The following is a 22,818-nucleotide window of genomic DNA, read 5'->3' on the forward strand; positions in this document are numbered from 1 at the left end:
CTACAAAAGCCTCAGCACTCTCTTGACCTCAAAGCTATCTAACAAGCTGCATACTTACTCAGAGACTAACTAAAAAGCTATTAATAACAAAGTAAAACCTCTCCAGTGGATCTTCTACATACCTCCACATCGGGAAACAGAGCCTCCCCACAACAGCAGTGATATCAAAGGCTGGCCAAAAGACAACTCGGGATTTAATTACAGGGAAGCCCAAACTGAAACTTAATCCTACGCAGAGTGCTGTTTCTGTTTGAAATCCATTTTTGCTCAAGAGCCCTGAAAGTTGTTAAATAATGTAGATTGGAAGGGACCTCTGGAATCCAGCCAGTCCAACTTCCTGCTCAAAGAAGGGACAACTGCAGTCAGATTCAACTTCCAAGTTAAATAATTGCCTTCGAGGGTCCTACTTAGTCAAGATCTGAGCATTTCCAAAGACGGAGTTTCTGCAAACTCTTCCCTCATTTTAGCTGCCTTGAAAAGGACTCTTATGTCAAAGGATTAGGGAGAATTTTTATTTATTTTTTAAACGTGAATTTGCTTAAGCTATTTGCTGTTGACATAAGAAAGAAAAGGTACTAGCCCACCTCTCAGCATTACAGCATGAATGTTTAGGCTGCGTTTTGCTGCACAAGTTTCTGGCTTCTCATATCTTTCAAGTTTTGTCTACCTCCTCCCACATGATAGCAGTGGCATGAGGCACTGTCATACAACCTTAGTAGTTCTTTAATTTTTATTATTTTTCTTTTAAATTATAGTGAAAAATGGAGAAGTGCTGAACTCTAACTGTTGCCAAGTCTATAATAACAAACAACAGGACTTAGAGATCTTCATGCGACTTAAGTGGCTTTGTTCAAGAAGTTGAGGGTGGAGATTTAATCTCCCCTGTGGCAGAAAGCCAGGCTGGAGTTTGAACATCCATATGTGGGTCTTGCTCTGAAGAGAACACTGGGGACACAGGACAGTTGAACACTCCATCTTCGGGAATAATTCAACTCAACAAGACATGTGGATCTTCATGCAGGGACCACAAACAAAGACTATTTTTTACTCATGGGTCTCTTCCATGGCAGAAGGGAGTGTATGGAGTAAAAAAGGGTCTTTATTATAGCAACAGAAAGGCAGAGTGGCATTTGGGTATCTGACAAAGAGCAGTGAGGAAACCTTCCAGCCAGAGAAACTCTACAAAGAGATACGTTTCACTTGACAGAGTAATATCAGGATAGGATATGATCAGCACAGGCTTTGGCCTATCACAAGCCATTTCAGGGAGAGAAGACAGTGTGGTGGTTTCCACTGCATAAAGGAAATGGATGGTCTGGGAAAAGAGAAAAGATGACAACACATTAGGGATGGGAAACAAAGCGGACTTGAATTCAAGTGAACAAAGCCCTGTACCAAAAATTAACCCAAGGGTTTTCTGAAGAAGAAATTAGATAATATCAACAGCAGTGAGCTGACATCAGTGCTCTCTTTACAAACTATTTCCCTTAGTGTAAGGAAGGGGATTAAAAATGGGTTTGATACAGCCTGAAGCAAAGAACCTTTGACAGACAAAACTATCTGGAGCATTTTGCTGCAGAACGCAGTGTGCCGTTTTCCACTTGCAGCATGACAAATCACATAAGGAAGAGAGAGCAGCAATAAAACCATTTCACCCCAACAACTCCCTGTAGACCATTGCAGTGCGGACAAAGCTAACGGATTTTTTTTCCCTCCATTTTTCCTGTCTATACTTTCCCTTCAAAAAAACCCAAAACTAATAAAACCCCAAAATTCTATCCCAACAGCCATCATTACAAGCACATTAAAATGTTTGCTGGGTATGGCTTTGTATTAATAATTTTCTGTTCCAGCAAAAATTGCAAGTACTTTGTTGCTATAACTAAGACAAAATTACCCACTTGATGCATTTGCGTTTTCCTCCTCTTTTTACCTGGAGTTCCCTTTGCAGTAAAGGAACAGTTTTTCCTCTGAATAACTATTTTCTGTTGCCCTAGGGGAATCTCAGTGATCTCTTCTAGAAGCAACGCTCTGGTCCACAGCATCAAACTGAAACAATGCCCTTATTTTGTATTTCATGTGTGTGCCTGAGATGATTTGGGATGTGGTACTTCATTCATGTTAGCTATCGAAGTTCTGTCTAGACAAGTAGTCTAAAACACCGTTTTATCAGACCTGGCAGCTCCCACATGCCCCATCTTTGCAGGCGTCAAATATTCAGCAGCCACCCAAAGAGGGACTGAACTTTGGAAAAACAGGTCAAAGCTTTCCCCATGTGCTCTTCCCTTACGGCAGGCTCTGAAAACTGTAAAAGATAAGTAAAGTCTGGATGATTTGTTTTGCTGGTAGCAAAATCTTAAGAAAAATACCTTTTAAGTGAGGAAGCCACAGAACCCATGATGTTAGCAAGGAGATGAGAGAAAGTTTCTAAAGCAGAGGAAATCACATGGGTATCTGGGACAGACAATCTCATTTTCCTACACTGCAATACGGATGATGGGCAACAGCCTCCAAAAATCATATTTAGAGAATCCAACACAAATCCAGCCTCCAAAAAAAAAAGTATCATATTTAGGGAGTCCAACATAAAGCCAACCCAGGTTTTCATTTAAATGAAGGAAGAGCACAGCTTTAAGAAGGAAAATGCCTACCAGTGTTCTGTTTAGCAGACTTGATGACAAAGGAAGCAATATGAGAAAGTTCCACTCCATGAAAATTGATCTGAAGAGAGCTGAGGTTAGATTGTAGCCTCCGTTTAACCTCTGGCAAAACCGACAGCACAATAAACATCTCCTACCTTTCCTTCTACCAAGGAAAGGCTCCACAATGTGACAGCAGAGGGTTTCAGGTTAGAACTTGAAACATTTCGACAGACCTCCGCAGGGAAGACTATATACTGCTTCAGCCAGTGATTTTCATCTCTTACTAACACCAAATGTACTTTTTTTTTTTAAATGTATATCAACACTAGCATTTCGCTAAAGATCTATATCTCCCTCTGCTGAACAGACGAAGGGAACAGCAGCCTTGATGGGAAGCGCCAACTGGGTTTTTAACCTTTGTATTCAACAGATTCCCTGTGGCTCGAAGTTACAGATGACATTTGCTAGGTTGCGGATAATGGCCTTTACACACTGGGGACATTTTTTACTGACTCGTCTAAAGCTTTTGACACAGCAGCCCATAAAATCTCCACCCTAAATAACTTGTCTCTTATTAAGGAGAGAAGGAGGAGACATAAAACATTAGAGATCTTAATCAGTTGAGAAAAGGGCTCCGATGAGAGGGGGAAGCAAAACAGATTTCCCTAGAACTCCTTTGAAACTTTGACCTTTATAGTTTTAAAGAGTTACAGATCTCTCGCAGGCATAAGGAATATCTACTTTTTGTGCAATTCAAAGATTGCCTTCTATCGGACTGTTGGAGTAAAAAAAAATATTCAGTACACATAAGATTTACTAATGTTACAAAAGCATTGAAGACAATAGCAGTAACAACCTGCAGCTTTTGGAAGAATTCATTCTTTATGTCTGAAGGCGAAAAAAGAATTATATATTGTTCTGACGCTTACTCCAGCTTCTCTCACTGACTGTATAACACATATGACTACATGCACTAGTGCACGTAGGCTGACGTCCAAAATAAATTTTATGACACCTAGAACACGTGAAGAACATTTTATAGTAAAAGTTGCTTCAACCCACGCTGTCTAAATAGACCCTATCTCTGACGATCTGACTCTTCTCACACGAGCACGAGTCTTATTTGTACAAAGAGCGTTGGATGCATCTATCAAAGCCAGAAGTACTACCTCATTCGCTGAGCCGATCTCTCCCAACTCAAGATACTTATTGCACACAGTATTTGTTCTTATTGCAAAGCCACGGTCAGCTCTGGTTCTCCAATGACTCAAAGTTGTGCATGTCATGGAGCTGTGATAGAGGGAAAGGGCAGCACAGTCAGACTCCCAGGGACCACACGCTCCAAGAGGTCAAGATCACGTAGATAAGGGCTTGAGACATTAAGGAAGGTAGATATGGAAAGGAACACCCTCCCTAGGATTTTAAGGATGCATTTATGAAGCAACAGCTTTAAGGTTTTTGTCATATCAGCAAACGTCATATAAAAACAACTGAACAAGCTTCAGAGCAGTCAAACTGGCTCTAGGGAAGGTGCAGGCTATTGTCACACGCATAACAATATGCAGTTGAGGAGACAAGTTTGCCAAATTATCAGTCAAACACGATTTTAATCCAGAACTACGTTTTGATTCACTAGCCTGAGGAGATACAAGCCTTCTTTTATTAGGTTCTAGAGATAGTGATATGATTCATTACCTAAACTGCCCTCAAAGCAGACTCCACTGAAAGAGATGACTGATATTAAAGAGAGTGCTGCAATCACTAATATTCCATGTTCGGTAAGAATGCTTAAACCAAAATCCCAAAGGTATGGTGGATTATGTGGACAATGACATGAGCACAGGAAAGCACATGATGATACACAGGTACCCAATGTGGAAAAGAAGCGATATACACTCTAGCTAGGCAGTGAAATAAGTCATGTGAAGAACAACTAGATTTGTACACACATTACAGTCTCAATTTTTGTCATCTTCTTGACATTCAAATGACTATCAGGCCTCTTTAGAGGAACCTAGCCCAAGCATTCAAAAACACTCCTCTTAAAAGCTTATGGTGCTCAGACACTACTAAAAGATGCCTTTGAGATGAGAGCCCACCCTGCACTCACAGGTTACAGATTTTACTAAGTAATGCGAGATCCTCACCAGTTTGTATGGAAAGAGTAGCATATGTTATAAAAGTCCCAATATGCACAGTACCCAAATAAAAGGGTGGAACAGTTAATCTACAGAGCAGGCTGAACAGGAGATAACACAGGAAACCATTACAGAGGATGTCATTCCAATGGGCAATTCCTTCAAATAAGCTACCAGAAAAAAAGCCACGCAGCTTTGGAAACCGCCGAGGTTGGAAAGGATTAAACTCTAAGGGATACAGCAAAGCTAGTGGCAAGAACAGTTTGGCATTTTGAGGAAAAGATGAATCTTGGAGTTGCCTGTCCCTGAATTTCAAGGCTCATTTCAATTTAAATTTGAATTTTGTAAAATTGCCTAAGTGACTTCTACGCCAGTTGTAAGACAAAATGCTCAGGAAAAGAATATTTAAGCAAACAATTAGCATGCTCATTTCTGCAAATGACAGATTTCTCTTTTTCTCCAGAGAATCAAATGGAGCTTTTCAAGTTCATTTTTCATTCACTTCTTACTGAAGTGTGATGACCTCTGGGATAAAGCTCAGAGACTCCCCGTAGGTCTCTATGTTGTTACTCACTATTCATTGCAAGTGCTTTATCCGACACAAGTCAGAGACTGCAAATAAAAACATTATCCAAGCTTTTAAATTGAGGCTTATGTGAAATTTGCACGCACATGTCCTGCACACCTAGGAGTGGTTTCGTGTCCCTTCATGATTTCCTAGGAAGCACTGTGCAGTGCCTGGCTGATCTGGTAGCATCTCTGATACACAGATATGGGCAAGTCAGCTTAACCGAAAAACATCATTGCTTTAAATAACACCGCATAGCTGCAGTTCTCCTGATTGTCAGCCCTGAGCAGAAGCTATGGTTCAATGTTTCATTTTTATTTACATCCCAGCATCCATAAAGAGGGATAACATTTAAGTTATCAAGATGGCATTCTAACCTAAGCTCAGTGCTTCCCCCATCAGTAAGTACTGTTGGGACAGAAATATGATGATAGCCACACTGGCCAAAAATACAGATTCCTACAAACAACCTTCAATGTACTGAAGTGCTATAGATACTTCAAAGGTTACAATAAATTAAACCTTTGCAATTAATTCTGGAATGAATTTAAATTATAAGGTGACCGGTGTGCACTTGCTGAACATGGAACTTGTCCCCTCTTTCCGCTGCAAATAGCTTCAGAGACCATGGACTAGAAGATTATTGAATACCCGCAAAAAGAAAAGACACCCTGCAAGTCAAGTCCAACACCAGTAACAGGCAAGTCCTGGACTGCTGCATGCCATACTGATTTCATAAAGGCTGAATTTTGAGCACTGCTGTGAAGTTTTTCCACAGGCTTGAAAGAAATGACAAACCTTTTTGTCTGTGCCTTTGAACACTGCACTCAATTCATCCGCTAAAGGTAATCTTGTAGCTTAAGCCCAAAGAAGCCACCTAACTCCACCCTAACCATGTCATATATTCACACAAATAGATTCTTTCTGAGTCACTGCAGATTTTCAATAGAGCAGAGTACTTACCCATGAGAATCTATTAAGGTAAGACCTTGCTTTCAGCTGGAAAACATTAATTCTCTTCAAAAAAGGTACACTGCCTTCTTGGTCATTAATATCACATCATTATTCTGAGCTGAGTGACAATCCAGGCGAGACACCCAGATGTGAGGCAGCATGAAAGGCAAGCTCTTTAGAGAGATGTTTGGAAAAGAGAAATCACTGCTCTGGTTACTGCAGCAGAAAAATCAATATTTCACTGGACAAGGATGGTCTCCAAAGTGGTCCCACTCGGACACCAGGTATATTAGCAAAATTGAGCTACACTGATCTTTATCACATGTGACCTTGAGTTGTGAGTGCACCAGGCTGATGTAGAGATCTTAAGGGGTGGGTAAGTAGTTGCAAATGGAAACAAAGCCGTTGACATAGCAACGGGAGTCCTTTTTCACGCTGGATGCTGTGGATGTCTATCGTTAGTTTTGAGGCCATTCAGCAATGAAAGAAAGGCGGCAGCTTTCAAAGCCGGAGTACGATGCCATCCTGTAATGCTGAAGATAGTGCAGAGGGAAGCTCTTTAAAAAGCATGCAAAACCTGCTGGGGAAGGGCAAACCCATCTTTGAAGAAAAAGCACTTTCTTGAGAAGTGCTCTTGTTCAGCATCACTGTATGAGTGGGGAAGGGAATAAAAAGGAGAGACGGAACAGGGAATAAAGGGCAGAAAACCTCACATTCAGTGAGGATTTGCCCCTTGGTAGCGAACACTGATCTCAATTAAGGCTGTCAAAAGCCTGTTGGGGGCTGGCACTGGTGCTCTATGATCAGGGCCATGCACTAATCCAGAAAAAAACACAATTCAGGTTTGGCCACACAATTGCCAGTATTAAGGAAGAGATGGAAAAAAAAAAACACAACACTGGGAATGCTTAGTAGGGACTACGGTATCCCCAGCGTAGGCAGTCTCAAACACTGAGTCTATAAGTAGTAGAACCAACATAAATCAGCACTACCCCACGTTTTCCCTGCCCTGGTCACTTCATCTGAACCCACACTGTCAAGAGTTTGTGACAACACCGTGAAGCTGTTTGGAGACCTAAAGGTAAGAACTAACCCAGCAAAACCTTAAGCTCTGACCACAGTGCAGCTGTTCTGTTGCTCTCCTCCGTCCATCTGTACTGGTGCGCTGCTTCAATTTAGTTCGTGAAGCTCACGGACTGTCCTGCATCCCTGCAGTCCTGAGGAACCCCTCTCATCCCCCAGTCCAACCTGCTAGATTTGTGAGTCCTACAGGGGAAAAAAATATAGCATGTGAGAGGATGACGCATCCAGCGTAAGAACTCGGGAATCAAAGTTTTGATGACATGATCTCTGCATAATATATGGGAAATAAAAGGTCAGTGGTAGCTGCTGACAGTATTACAGCATGCTGGGAATAAAGCATCACTACCATCAGTAGCTATGCTTAGCTCACTAGAGTTAGCAGACAGTCTGATCTCACCCGGACTGCACAACTTGGACATTCAAGCTGCCAACTGCATGCGTTTTCAACCTTTTTTTTTTTTTTAAAAGCAGGGAAATGGTACTGCTAGAAAATATATGGGTTGAGGGCATCAGTGCTATTGCTGAGGCAGAACAATAACAACTCCAGTCATGATTTATATAGCTAGTTTCAGGATAAAACCCTATCTGCTTTTAAAAAGAGGGAAAGACCACAGAATTACCTGATTTTGTATTCGGAAGTGATTACAGTTTATACTGCCCAATGTTTCAACCCAGTAAGCATGCAAATAGAATATTTTATTAAAGTAACGGACAAAAGGGATCTTTTCTTCTTTATGTGCCCTCTCCACTGCAACAGATTTTATCAGGCTGCAGCCAGATGCACTAGCTTCCTTCTCACCTGAAGTGCCTGTCTGGTTTAAGAGAATTATTTACCAAACCAAATACCCATTCTTCTCTCGTATAGGCTCTATTTCCAGTTTATCGCTCATTTGTTCTGTTTTAAGCTAACAAAATGATCCTTTGGTCATCTAAAAGCTTTCAGACTGAAGAGTCCAGAAAACAAACATATATATCATTCATATTAGATGGTAATCCTGGGATTTGCTTCTATAGTAGCAACTAAAGCACGGTTTCCTATTGTATCTGAAGCCAATCCAGTACTCTCTACTAAAGGGAAGTGCTCCTTATGGAGATACACAATCTAACAACACTCTCGACCAAGGCTACCTCTGTATCAAAGTGTCAAAGGAACTCCTTCCATCAACCACTAAACATGTTTACCAACAGGTAAACTGAAGCACAGAGGGCTTGACCAAGAAATCCACATAAACCCCAATTCCAACCCACATGATATCCTTTTCAGGAGACATTATTCAAAGCAGTCACTTCACATTCTCCTGCTGCTGCCAGTGATGGGCAGGGACCTGCAGAGGAACTTGGCACAAGGGGGAAAGGGCTGTTCTCCATGAAGGAGGAGCAGTATGAGACAAACAGCAGTGAGCAGTCTAGTGGAGTCAACATAGTCTCGTCGGGGAGAAAAGCCCAGCCAAAGCTGCTGCAGCAATAACCCCTGTTTCACTGACTGTGCTACAGGGTTTGCAACCTGGCCTCGCTTCAAAAAAAAAAAAAAAATCCATTGCCGCAGTCCTTTGGTTCACTCCTTTCATTTGAGAGTACGGCATGAGAACTGAGCGTGGGTGGAAATGCGTGAGTGCGACTACCTACTCTGCAGTACAGCTGAGGGACCCAGCTCAGGGTGAAGCTGCCACCACCCACAGCACTAGACACACAGAAGTGATGCCCTCACCCCAGAGAGCCTCTGGTTTGAGGACCAGAGGACCTCAGCAGATAGAGGCACACAGGGAACAAAAGGGCAATGAGAACACTTTGACAGGCTGCTGCATCAGCTCACATAATGGAGACATTCATGGAACAGATCACATAATGGAGACATTCATGGAACAGATCCTCCTCAGTGCCATTACACGGCACATGCAGGAGAACAGGGTGATCAGGCCCAGTCAGCATGGGTTTGTGAAGGGCAGGTCATGCCTATCAAACCTAATATCCTTCTATGATAAGGTGACCCACTTAGTGGATGAGGGAAAAGCTGTGGATGTTATCTACTTGGATTTTTGCAAAGCTTTTGACACTGTTTCCCACAGCATTCTCCTGGAGAAACTGGCTGCTCATGGCCTGGACAGGTGTACTCTTCGCTGGGTAAAAAACTGGCTGGATGGCCGTGCCCAGAGAGTGGTGGTAAATGGAGTTAAATCCAGTTGGTGTCCAGTCACAAGTGGTGTCCCCCAGGGTTCGGTGCTGGGGCCGGTTCTCTTTAATATCTTTATCAATGATCTGGATGAAGGGATTGAATGCACCCTCAGTAAGTTCGCAGATGACACTAAACTGGGCGGGCGTGTTGATCTGCTTGAGGGTAGGTTGGCTCTGCAGAGGGATCTGGACAGGCTGGACCGATGGGCTGTGACCAATGGTATGAGGTTCAACAAGGCCAAGTGCCGGGTCCTGCACTTGGGTCACAACAACCCCATGCAGTGCTACAGGATTGGGGCAGAATGGCTTGAAAGCAGCTCGACAGAAAAGGACTTGGGAGTGTTGGTTGACAGCCGGCTGAATGTGAGCCAGCAGTGTGCCCAGGTGGCCAAGAAGGCCAACAGCATCCTAGCCTGTATCAGGAATAGTGTGGTGAGCCGGACTAGGGAAGTGATCATCCCCCTGTACTCGGCACTGGTGAGGCCCCACCTCGAGTACTGCGTTCAGTTTTGGGCCCCTCGCTACAGGAGGGACATTGAGGTGTTGGAGCGTGTCCAGAGAAGGGCTACAAAGCTGGTGAGGGGCCTGGAGGACAAACCTTATGAGGAACGACTGAGGGAGCTGGGGTTGTTTAGCCTGGAGAAGAGGAGGCTGAGGGGAGACCTTATCACCCTCTACAACTACCTGAAAGGAGGTTGTAGAGAGATGGGGGCTGACCTTTTCTCCCTGGTGACAAGTGATAGGACGAGGGGAAACGGGTTCAAGTTACGTCAGGGGAGGTTTAGATTAGATATTAGGAGACATTTTTTCACTGAAAGGGTTATTAAACATTGGAATAGGCTGCCCAGGGAGGTGGTGGATTCACCATCTCTGGAGGTGTTTAAAAAAAGGGTAGATGGGGCACTGAGGGACATGGTTTAGAAGTGGCTCTTGTCAGGGTAGGCTAAAGGTTGGACTCAATGATCTTAAAGGTCCCTTCCAACCTCAACAATTCTATGATTCTATGATTCTATGATTCATGCCACTTGCCGGTAGACCTCTATGGGGACTTTTAAGTATTTTCCTTCCCATTTTTCCGTAAAAGGGAGTTCTTCTAAAATTGGAGAAAGTGAGAGAAAGCACAAAGGTACCTCTCTGAATATTTTACCTGTGCACAAGATAGCATCACTGACAGAGGTGAGCCAACATACAAGATTTTACTAACAAATGAGAAGGGATATCTAAACTGGAGACGGGTAGAAAGGACCTTAAGACAGCCATGCTATTTCTGTGGAGAATGCAAAGGGAGAGCTAGCACAGAGATTCAAAGAGATGCCGATCAAGTTGAAGCATCTGATTAGGAAAACCCACTTCAAAGAGGCACTTCTAATAGATGGAGGCAAGTGGGCAAGATGAATTTGCCAAGGGCAGAGGAAAATGTTTCATTAAGCAAGGTGTGAAACAGCAAGATCTTATGAAAAGGGTTTCAGCTGTATGAATGATTAAGACAGACCCTCAAGAGAAAATAAAAACAAGAAATGAAAATTGAAAAAGTCTCCTAATTTCAAAATATTAACACTGAAAATATTTACATGTGCAGACAAAATTGCACTGCTAAAGCAAGGCATGCTAGCTTGCAAGCTATTCTGCATATAGAAATGGAGGAGAGCTGAAACGTGTATGTTTACCAATTTAATAATAGTATACTAGATCAATTTACTTCCTCCATTTACATCCTGAGGTACCAGTACTCCCCCCTCCTGTTTCCTTCCGGAGAGGGCCCACATCTTCCCTAGTCTTGCCTTTACCCCGACGTACTTATAGAAGTTTTTCTTGTTATCCTTGATGCCCCTAGCCAGACTTCATTCTATCTGGGTTTTAGCTTACCTGATCTGGTTCCTGGCCACTCAGACAGTTTCTCTGTATTCCACCCAGTCAACCCGTCCTTGCTCCCACTCTCTGCAGGCCTCCTTTTTGCTTTTGAGCTTGTCCAGGAGCTCCTTGTTAATCCACGCAGGCCTCCTGGCATTTTTGCCTGACTTCCTCATTCTTGGGATACAGCACTCCTGAGCTTGGAGGAGGTGATCCTTGAATACTAACCAGCTTTCTCGGGCCCCTCTCCCCTCCAGTGCTTTTTCCCATGTTACCCTGCCGCCAAGCAGGTCCCTCAAGAGGCCAAAGTCTGCTTGCCGCAAGTCCAGGGTAGTGAGCTTGCGGCGTACCTTCCTTGATGCCCTAAGGATCTTGAATGCTACTGTTTCATGATCACTGCAGCCAAGGCTGCCCTTGAGCCTGACATTCCCCCACCAGCCCCTCCTTGTTGGTAAGGTCAAGGTCCAGCATAGCTCCTCTCCTTGTTGGCTCCCCTACCATTTGAAGAAGAAAGTTGTCATTGACACATTCCAAGAACTTCCCGGATTTCCTGGGACCTGCTCGTGTTGTTCTCCCAACAGATACTGGGGTGGTTGAAGCCCCCCATGAGGACCAGCATCTGTGAACACGATGCTGCTCCTATCTGTCTCCAGAGGGCCTCATCCTCTCTGTTGTCCTGATCAGGTGGCCTGTAGCAGACCCCTACTGTGATGTCACCTGCCCCTGTGTTCCCTTTAATCCTGACCCATAAACTCTCCATTGGGTCTTCATGCATCCCTAGGTGGAGCTCTATGCGCTCCAGCTGTTCATTGATGTAGAGGACAGCACCCCCTCCTCATCTCCCCGGCCTCTCCTTCCTGAAGAGTCTGTATCCCTCCATTCCAACGCTCCAATCATAAGAGCCATCCCACCACATCTCTGTGATGCCAATAAGATCATAGCCCTGGAGGTGTGCACACATCTTTAACTCCTCTTGCTTGTTTCCCCACACTACATGCATTTGTGTAAAGGCACTTCAGCTGGGTACCTGAGGGAGCTGACTCACTGGCTGGAGGGGCTGCATTTCCTTCATGCTGTTCTTCAGGTGATCTTCCTTTGGGGTGTTTTATCTGTGACTCCCCGGTTTCTATTGCCTCAGGAGCTCGTCCCCCATAAGACTTTAATTGTGCTGCAGCATACCCAGCGCATCTCGGAGCAACAGGTTGAGGGCCTTAGCTAGTCGGACATGCAATGCTGGGAAGTCTTGGCTCTTTTACCATTGACTACATCACTGAATAATTAAAGACTTCAAAACTGAAAATCCTCTGAGTATGTGAACAAGCCAAGGCAGAGCTAGGCCAGTTTTCTAAAATTGCCCACTACACTGGTCACTGAATTAGTGTTTTGCATCGCCCATTTTTTATTCCTACTGGGGGGCAAACAGGAATGGCCAAGTCAGTGTGCCCAATCCAACTTTTTTACTTTCCCCCCGGTACTACTCCAGGAAACAAGCTTTGACTCTCCCTTATTTAATTTTATAGCCCATGTGACAAGTCACATTATTTACAAGTTAGATCACTAGTTTCATTTAGCCTATGGAAAAAGTAAACAAGACCAGCTGAAACTGACGGAAAAGCCTTTTTCTCCCTCATAACACATGACACAGGACTGTCTGACTGTACGGAGTATGAAAGTAGACACTAACTCATTTCTTTGCTGATTTTTTTAGGAGGTCAGAAATAACATCTTTCAAGACCCCAGTATTTCTTTTAATTTCAATGCAATTTTTTTTCCACGTGCATCTATGCCTAAAAGATCAATTACAATTCCTTTGTGGGAAGTCATTCCCATCAGTCCAGTTACTCCATGTAATTGTTTCAGCAATCATAGTTAAATACCCATTATAGTTTTTGTTTAGAGACTCAACTACCAAACATCAAGCAGGTGTAAACACTTCTAAAATTCTATCTTGTCTTCCTCCTACACCTTCTTCCCCAGTACAAATACCATTTTATTCCTCAGCATTCTCTAAATCGTAAGAATGCACGTGATCTCATTTAAAACCTCCATATAACTCATAGTGCTCACTAATCCTTCTTTCCCGAATGTTCTTGTTGAAGATGAGCCCATGGTGGTTTGTTAGATGCAAGCATGGGGACAGAGACACTCCTATCTGCTTCCAGCCCACACGCCCTACAGCTCCAAAAGTCTTCACAGATTTATCTGGGCCTTATTCCCCCTCTGCCTTTCAGGTGGGAAGGAATCCCAGTTACTAATTTATCAGGAAGAATTCTGTTTCGTGGTGCTTTTCATATCTATTTTAATCAGTAGCTGACACGTTTGGAGCTCGTGCTCTCATCTTTCCCTAGAGCCTTTCTCAGACAGCACCTTTCATTCAAATGCTGCTAGTAGGTGTTGTAATTCAATTCTGTTCTTGCCTGTAATTCACTAAACTTCAGCAACATGCCTGTCAAGCAAGTCAACATTTTACACTCCAACTTGAATCCATTTTTTGCAGGGTATCAAAACGCAAATTTGTTTCTTCCTTTTAAGAGTCACAATCTAAGTAGAACCAGCCTGGAAATTGGAACACCTAAATGAAATGGCAAACCAGTGATTGCAACTATGGTCAACATATCTCCTGAAGTCCATAGACAGCAAATGTCGTCAGAACATCTAGTTACAAGTGCATTAAAACTCCCCGAGGAGAAAGAAAATGCAGAATTGGTTAAACATTTATAGCATCTCCTAGTTTCAGTTGTTGCACGCGTAGCATGATACAGTTTCCTCCCAAAGCGATACCCGCTCTGCTCTCAAATCTCTGTATTATCACCAAAATTATTTAATTTAAGTGAATAAAAGGCTCATTGTGACTTCCCCACTGACTACTTAAAAAAACCCACATTAACAGCGGTGCTTTGCCCAACCTAGGAAAACATAAGCCCACCCACGGGTATTGTAGTTGCAGCTATGGGAAAAAACACACAGCCACTGTTTTACAGCACGCCTCAGGTAAAACCAGTTAAAATTCCCAGTATGGCATTGTAGTATTTACAGAGCAATGCTGTAAATCAGAAAGAACAACTGTCACTATGTTAACACATTAATTTTGCTGTGAAACTCTCAAAGCTGAGCTTTGCCTGGCTGCCTCAGTGATCTCAAACACACCAGCTGACTTGCTTTCATGAGCTTTTATCTCCAATAGAGGCACCCAAATTAAAAAGTCAAGCTGCAGGATGAAGTTGACACTCAGGTATCGTGACGTCTTCTGGGTGACTGCACACTTCAAAAGTTTAACACAGAGGCATTTTAACTGCAAAGTTAAATTTTGCTGGACACAGCACCCAACAACACATCTTTGGGGGGAATAAGAAACAAGGGAAGGAAGAACCACTATCTCTTTGCCCCAAACCCCTTTTACTCACCTGCACAGCCAAAAGCTAGGTGATACCTAGAAGAGGGGCTGAATTTGACACAACACACATTAGCCTTGGCCTCGATGCTTGCTACTGAGTTGTCCAAGTTGGTAGACCACAGCTTAACTAGAGAAACAGAAAGAGAAATGAGTAAACAAAAAACAACAACAAAAAAACCAACCTCATCTGAAAGGCATATAATCTAGTTGTTTCATAAACAGTATTCTGAAAAGCTTCAGTTACCAAGATGTTAGTGATTATAAAGGGTTAGTTGCTGCTGATGGCTGGTAGGCCTGAAAACATTCTCAAGTGAGAACTGTAAATATTCTGCCCACCTCCATACACACAGGAGACGCTGAAAGTCCATACCCTGCACAGCTGAGAGCAGAGCAGGTGAGCAATCACATGTTAGAATTCCAGCGTTTAAGCCTACCAGACTGCAGACCAAGAGCAGGAAGGCTTAGATCCTTTTTGTTCCTTGTCCCTTATCTGGGATACAAGAACTCCGTGCTCCACAGCAGAACTGCTTTGCGCAGAAAGAAACGTACCTAATTGTGTGCTTGAGCATAGTGAGCAAGAACAACTTGTTTTATTCTCAAGAAACTGGCACAGACAGGAATGAAATCAGTATGCTGGCTTCCTACGTTGATATGTTTCTTTGGTACAAGAAACTCTTAACTGTTTCAAGAGACTATCATGTGAACACTGATTAAGCTTCATGGTACAGAATGAGCTCTTCCCCCAAGTACTCACTGCAGTGCTTCATGGGGTTACCAACAAAAAACACCAGTGGCTTTTCAAAGGACAGCCTTCCCCACCCTCCACAAACATTTCAAGTACCATTTAACCTTAAAGATGAAGAGTGCCAGGTGCTACCCATGTAGGCAACCTTAAGGTGCTACCATGTAGGCAAATTTAAAAGCACTCTGCCCATGGTCCAGCTGAAGGGGCAGCACATTGGCATCAAGTCACATGGCTGCCTACAAAGGCAGACTGAAGACTTAAATGTTCTCCCTTCCCCCTTTCCTTGATGAGTGGTTTGTGCTGTGCTTGGGTATCACGATCAGCATGCTGAGGCAGGAAGCAGAGCAAGCTGAAGCCAATGTTTGAGCACGCAGGAGCTACATGAAGGTTTAATCCCCTGAACAGCTGCCACAAGCTGCCTGGGCTTCTTCAGATCTGCGGCCAATGGGTCCTCTGCTGTCTTTTACAGAAAGGTCACTTTGGGGGGGAAGTGAGCAAAAATGGCAAAAGAAGAATATTGCTACCCACCGTGGTCAATAAATGAGGTAAGCAGTCTTATGGTGTGTCCCCCCCACCCTCTGAGGACCCCTCTGTGTCACCTCTTGGTCAGTCTTTCCCAGCTTCGAAGCAGCAGCAAGGCTTCCACGCTAAGTACTCAAGGATGTTTTACATGGTCAAGGAAAAGAAGGAACACTGGCAGGTTCATTCTAGCGCAGCTACTTTTTAATAGTACAGCAAGCAATGAAAAGGAACAAGATGGAAGTGGTTCAGTGCTTAGAGATACTGTTTAGTGATGGTTTTTGTCAGCGTTCAGCTGACAGTTGGACTTGATGACCGGAAAGGTCCTTTCCAACCTAGGCAATTCTATGATTCTAAGATTGGGCTATTTCTGACCATACCTAGGAGAACTGCTTTAAGGAAGAAGGAAATAGATGACTCCTCAGAGCTCACTAAGGAATCATTTTAAATACAGCACTGTGGGGGTATCTGACAGCTGCCTGGAACCATTATAAAGCAGCACACATACACCAGAACTATAAACACAGATGCATGCTGTGTTTGCATGTAAGCATTATGGAAAATGCAATGCAATGCAAACAGCACCCACCCTGTTGTTGGTTTTCAGAAATAAAATCCATTCTCATTTACCAGAGCTATAATAATAATCTTAAACATCTAGCTACATTTCTAAATGAAACCAACAGCTTTGCAAGCATGGATTACAATGCTCTCTTCTCCCAGGTGGGACTGGATGATACACCTCCTCCACCCTGTTTTGTACTTGGGGTCAGGGAGGAGAACTGAGCCAGGAAAGCCGATTTTGCCAAACAATAAAACATTAGCATTTTGCTTTAATGAACAGACACCAAGAGATGTACAGTCTTAGCTGCAGTGGCAGTAGAGGACACCAAGTTTATGGATGAGATGGTATAGGAAGCAAATAATGCCATGATTACGAGAGGACACTGTTGGCAGACAACTTTGCACCAATTCAGGCAAGTGAGAGAGATCACACAAGCTCACAGTTCAGAGCTATGTTCTGCCCAAATCTAGTACTAAAACCACACAGGCTTGTCTTGAAGCCTTCCAACAAGGTATCAACATCTAAAGTTGCATCTAAAGCCACGAAGTCTCTCCTTGACACCACCTCTTATAAACAAATGGCCATCTGGTCTCAGTTAGCAAAAGCTAACTGTGGGCTCAGGTTCAAGTAGTCTCCTTTCTTCATTGAAGTTTTCAGGTCATAAGCTGAGCCATTTAGTCTGGTGAAGATTCAACCTGTGTGCTCAAAGCCATCATAATATTCATTACAACTAATAGACAGAGATTAGAGTCTGCAATTTCTGTGATCTAACCACTGTGGGATATGCTGGGCTCCCATTATATCTTAGTCAGTGCCATAAAAAAAGGATATATGCAGCACATAACACGTAATGAAATATGTCAAGTTTTCCCTAGAACTGCCCATTATTTTTTAAAAAGATCTGACGGGTTAATAAAGCATAAGAGTAGAGTTTATTTGCTGTATCTTTCAGCAATTTTGCTGAAGTCAAGGCAGTAATTATGCAACATACAGATGTCTTGATAACACCTAGAATTGCGCTGATGAGACAAGCGACCATCTGAGATTGACTATTTCTAATATACTTGATCTCAAAGCATGTTTCCTAATTTTGCAGCTGCTCAGAGAGACATGTCTGCATGGCCAAATGTCTACCCCTCACCAAACAAGTAAGGAGATGCCTCCAGAACAGCTTTTTCTGTTTAAAGTGTTTAGGTCTTATCAAGATAAATTTTTTATTTAGTTGGAGCTTTACATCAAATGTGTAAGTTTATAACATTTGGTCACAACATCAATAGACAAGGGGAGAGCAACTGACATCATTTACCTGGACCTGAGCAAAGCCTTTGACACTGTCTCGTATGACATCCCAGTCTCCAAGCTGATAAAATATGGGTTTGATGGATTGACAATTCAGTGGATAAAGAACTGGCTTGACGGCCGCACCCGAAGAGTGGCTGTCAATGGGTCCATGTCCAAATGGAGGCCAGTGACAAGTGGAGTCCCTCAGGGGTCAGTACTAGGACTGGTCTTGTTTAACACCTTTGTCAGCAACATGGACAGTGGCATACAGTGCACCCTCAGCAAGTTTGCCGATGACACCAAGCTATGTGGGGTGACTGACATGCTGGAGGGAAGGGATGCAATCCAGAGGGACCTTGACAAGCCAGAGAGGCAGGCCCATGCCAACCTCATGAAGTTCAACAAGACCAAGTGCAAGGTCCTCCATCTGGGTCAGGGCAATCCCAAGCACCAATATAGGCTGGGAAGCGACTGGCTTAAGAGCAGCCATGAAGAAAAGAACTTGGGGGTGCTGGTGGATGAGAGGCTCCACATGAGCCATCAGTGTGCACTAGCAGCCCAGAAAGCCAATCATATCCTGGGCTGCATCAGGAGAAGCGTGGCCAGCAGGTCGAGAGAGGTGATTCTCCCCCTCTACTCCACTCTTGTGAGACCCCACCTGGAATACTGCATCCAACTCTGGAGCACCTACTACAAGAGAGATATGGACGTGCTGGAACATGTTCAGAGAAGGGCCATGAGGATGATCAGAGGGCTGGAGCACCTCTCCTGTGAGGACAGACAGAGAGTTGGGGTTGTTCAGTCTGAGAAAAGAAGGCTCCGAGGAGACCTTATAGTGGCCTACCAGTGTCTTAAGGGGGCCTACAAGAAAGCTGGTGAGGGACTTTTTAGGACGTCGGGTAATGGTAGGACTAGAGGAAATGGACTAAAACTAGAGATGGGACAATTCAGACAATGTTAGGAAGTTCTTCACCATGAGGGTGGTGAGACACTGGAACAGGCTGCCCAGAGAGGTGGTGGAAGCCCCATCCCTGGAAGTGTTCAAGGCCAGGCTGGATGGGCCTCTGAGCAACCTGATCTAGTGGGAGATGTCCTTGCCCATAGCAGGGTTGTTAGAACTGGGTGATCTTTAAGGTCCCTTCCAACCCTAACAATTCTATGATTCCATGAAATTAATTTTCTATACATTATTTCCATGTCTAAACACTGACTAAAAGTGGCAAAAGCCTGTACTGCAATAGCTGAAGGTATCAATGTACACATTTGGTACTGATAGTAAGGATATTTCATCCAGCCTGTCATTCCTGAAACTCTTATCTGGTCGTGTGATGGAGAGGCTGCTGTTACTCTGAAAGAGCTGTAAACCAGCAATAGGATATTGCTACCGGAAAACCCATTTGCACAGATTAGAGGTATCCCTAGGAAAGGGGGAAGCTACTGAATTGTCCTGCTAGGCAAAATTTTGGATCCACTGCCTTGTGCAGGGTCAGGAGGGTAATGTAAACTGATGGCTGTTAGCAGGTAATGACCACAGGGTACTCCTTGTGGAAGACACAGTCATACAGATATTTCAGTTGGTATTTTAACTACCAACATCTTCTTGAAATTTCAAGCCATTCCCAGTTGAATCCAACAACCCCACAAATCTCCAGGAAATTCTAGAACTTTTTAGCCAGGAAAATGAGCAAACTGAAAGTTTAACCTGATATTTTAAGAGCAATAAACACCTATACCTCCAGTTACAGTCAGCAGAAGCTGAAGGAACAAACGATCACTGAAAATGAAGCCCCAAACAATCCTCTGAAGTCCTCGAGAAAGCAGAGGAGCAAACTCTAATCTGCAGTTCTCAGGCTAGTTCCCCTTCTAGATGGTCGTGCTTTTTTATGAAGCCAACTCTGCAAATCTGTGTTGCCCCCCTGAATTCAGGGTCACTATAAAAAAAAAAAAATAGCTGTAGGATTGGTACCAATGGTCTCATTTACCGAGGCAGCATGGAAGTTACTTTTCTTAGATATAGTGAAACAGATGCTTGCATTCCTCCCTGCTGTAAGACAAGCAAAAGTAACCTCTTGCTATGGCTCAGAGCTCTCAGGTGCTCCTGTTGTGCTCCACCTTTCCATTTTGAGCTGGGAATAGTGAAGGGACTACAGCTTACAGACAGGACATAAACCCAGGACTCTTTCTTCAGTTGAATTTGTCAGTACTGCTTGTATCTCCTCAAGCTTCAGAGAGTTTCAAAACCAACACAAGAGCAGAGAACAAATGCTTGATCACTCCAAAACAGGTCTCTACCCCAGTGGAGACTTAAATTCTACCCAAATGGCATCATCAAATATTTCACTCCATCTCATCTGCTAACTTTACCATGGTCACTAAACAACATTCCCAATCCAGATCAGACAGTTGTAAGTCGTTAGCTCCAGCCTTATCCTGGCACTTTGATGGCATCATTTTGCTTTCACAAAATTAAATGATCTTTTCTCCTCCAACAGCAGAAATTCACCCTTTCCTACTTAAAGGAGAATCAGAGCTCCTGCCATTATTATGTGCACAGGGGAACTGAAATTAAGACTGTGCTGTTCCCCCAACCTCCTTATAGCACAAGTGAACACTTTAATTTTGCTCACTGCTGTCTAGCTGGTGTACACCTTTGGATCCCTATAGATATACACAACTACCTTTGCCCCTTTAAAAGGGAAGGACATGACAACTGTAGATAAAAGCAAGGTTTTGACACACACAGCAGTTACTTCAAATACAATAATGCTTTTACACTCTCATTATCTGCTATTAAAGTAGAAAGATCTTCCATAATGAAGATTCCTGGATTATTTTCATCTAACAACGAGGACAATGCAGGACCCAAGGCCCAAGGATGCTGTTTCTAATTGTATCAGAATCATTTTATCCCTAATAGCACTCCATTCGTTAGCACCCCCTTTGCTGTGCTGGAGCCCTGGCAGAGATAGCTGTGAACCACAGGATTTTTCATCTAAAAGCTCCTTCCCCAATACATGCCTACCCAGCATACCAAGTGCCTTAAAAATTAGCTTCCAACTTGAAAAGACCAAGGAGAGATGGGCAGATAGACAGGCAAGTTGGAAGAACTGGCAAAGGTGTCACATTTTTGCTGGCTTGTCCTGATCACTCAACAGGAAAATGTTATACTTATGCTTTCTGTGGGAGTGCAGCAATATTAGCTCCAATTGTTCTGGTCACACCAATATTTATTAGTATTGAGATTTCTTGTTAGAAAGCCCAGTGTGGCCTCACACAAGCAGAGAAGTAAAAGAGGACAGGAAGGGTACACAGAACTTGGATTTCCCACCGGACACGGCACCTGGCCAAATGTGTATTGTAGGTACAGAAAGCTGGCCAGAACTCAACTAAACGCTCCTGAACATAAGCAGAAGGCAAAAATTTAAGTTAGGCAGGTTTGAGTTAAGACACTCATGATAGGTATTATCTTTTCCTCATGTTTAACCCTTTCAGTGTGATCACCAAAATGGAATGTGGACACTGTAACATTAATTTGGACATTTGCTACTCTTGTTCTGTACTTTAAAGACTTCTCCAATCTGTGCTTATTTCAAACACTTCCACTCAGGACTCCGTTTGTCTCTAATGGGCTTGTTACATATGCAAATCACAGATAAACCACAGTAGAAATAAAGGATAAAATGTTCCAGCCCAGTTTATTCCCCAAAACCTCGATACACCTTCAAAACACCTTCATGAATTGAAATGCAAGTTACATAGATCTGCCGGCTTTATTGCAATAATTTCCAAGTAAGCACTACACTTTTAGGAACTATTAATGAAGAAGTGAACTGTTACGTTAGAGACAGGAGCTGGGCTTGCAGCTGGCTTTGCAAAACTGGACAACTTGTTAACATGCTAATAAATGCATGTCTACCCGGCAGATAAGCTTTTTCAAATGCATAGCATGAATGGGGAGCAACGAGATGATGAGGCTGAAAATTTACAAGGTGAACTGTTCGCTCCTGCTGCATTTAAGCACACAGAAAACACCCTTGACTTCCACCAAAAAGGGAGGGGAAGCGTATTAAAAAATAATATTTAAAACACACCTTAAATATAAAATAATCATTAAAGCTGCATTTTGTAAGTGAAATCACCAGCTACATTAAGACTGCCAAATGCAATTGAGGAACACTAATACAGTTTTTTTTTTAAACAGAATTGAAAAGCATTTTAGAGGGGGGAGCAGCTTTCAGAGTTTAATGTTTATGAAAAATTAATTTATCATTTCAAAGCAAATCATGAAGAGTTCTGTCCACAGCTGTATCAGCCCAGCTGGGAAGGCTGAAGCTGATCCCCACTGACTATGAAAGGAAATCTAAAGCTCTTGCCGCTTAATAACTCTAATTTGATATTGTAAACATACTACAGATAAAATTTTGTTCATTGGGGATGAAGAATACTGCGTGTCTCTCAGTGCTATCCTTTTCTTTACAAGCTTCCTATTTCTTCTTAGAAGGGACATTTTCTACCAGTATGTTGGGAAAGGGCTTGTCTTAAGGATTCTTTCCAAAAGCCCTGCGCCAAATGGACCCCGGAGTGTGGAAAGCTGAGAGTCACTCCCAGCGCTCCCAGGCAGTCCACCATCCGACTCTGTTAAGCTCCAAGAAACAGACTGCACATTGTGAAAGTGGGAAGCTTCTTGTTGTGCAGTCTTTAACATTCAGAGCTACAGGTAAAACAGCAGCAGGCGTTTTTAACTTCTGCTTTTTCATCAACAACCTCATTTTTGAAATATAAATACATGTTGTTCTTTTGAAAGGCCCCAAGGCTTTAACTCAACAAGCTTAACTAATGTTAAAACACATTTTGCTTTGTTTAGTGTCCTGCAAAATGCTAGCTAGAGAGCATATTACCCGAAAAA

At 43.2% G+C, this 22,818-nt stretch overlaps 1 protein-coding gene across 3 annotated transcripts in view; it reads right to left on the bottom strand.

Annotated features, from left to right (window-relative positions):
• COP1 (COP1 E3 ubiquitin ligase) overlaps positions 1 to 22,818 on the bottom strand; it is a 148,203-nt gene that overhangs the window by 58,092 nt on the left and 67,293 nt on the right. For all 3 annotated transcript variants that reach the window (XM_074596678.1, XM_074596676.1, XM_074596677.1), the window contains exon 15: positions 14,813 to 14,929. In XM_074596678.1, the coding sequence (XP_074452779.1) occupies positions 14,813 to 14,929 (117 nt within the window). The remainder of the gene's footprint in view (positions 1 to 14,812; positions 14,930 to 22,818) is intronic.

The sequence above is a fragment of the Larus michahellis genome, chromosome 8, assembly GCF_964199755.1.
Source record: "Larus michahellis chromosome 8, bLarMic1.1, whole genome shotgun sequence".
In the NCBI taxonomy this organism is placed as follows: domain Eukaryota; kingdom Metazoa; phylum Chordata; class Aves; order Charadriiformes; family Laridae; genus Larus; species Larus michahellis.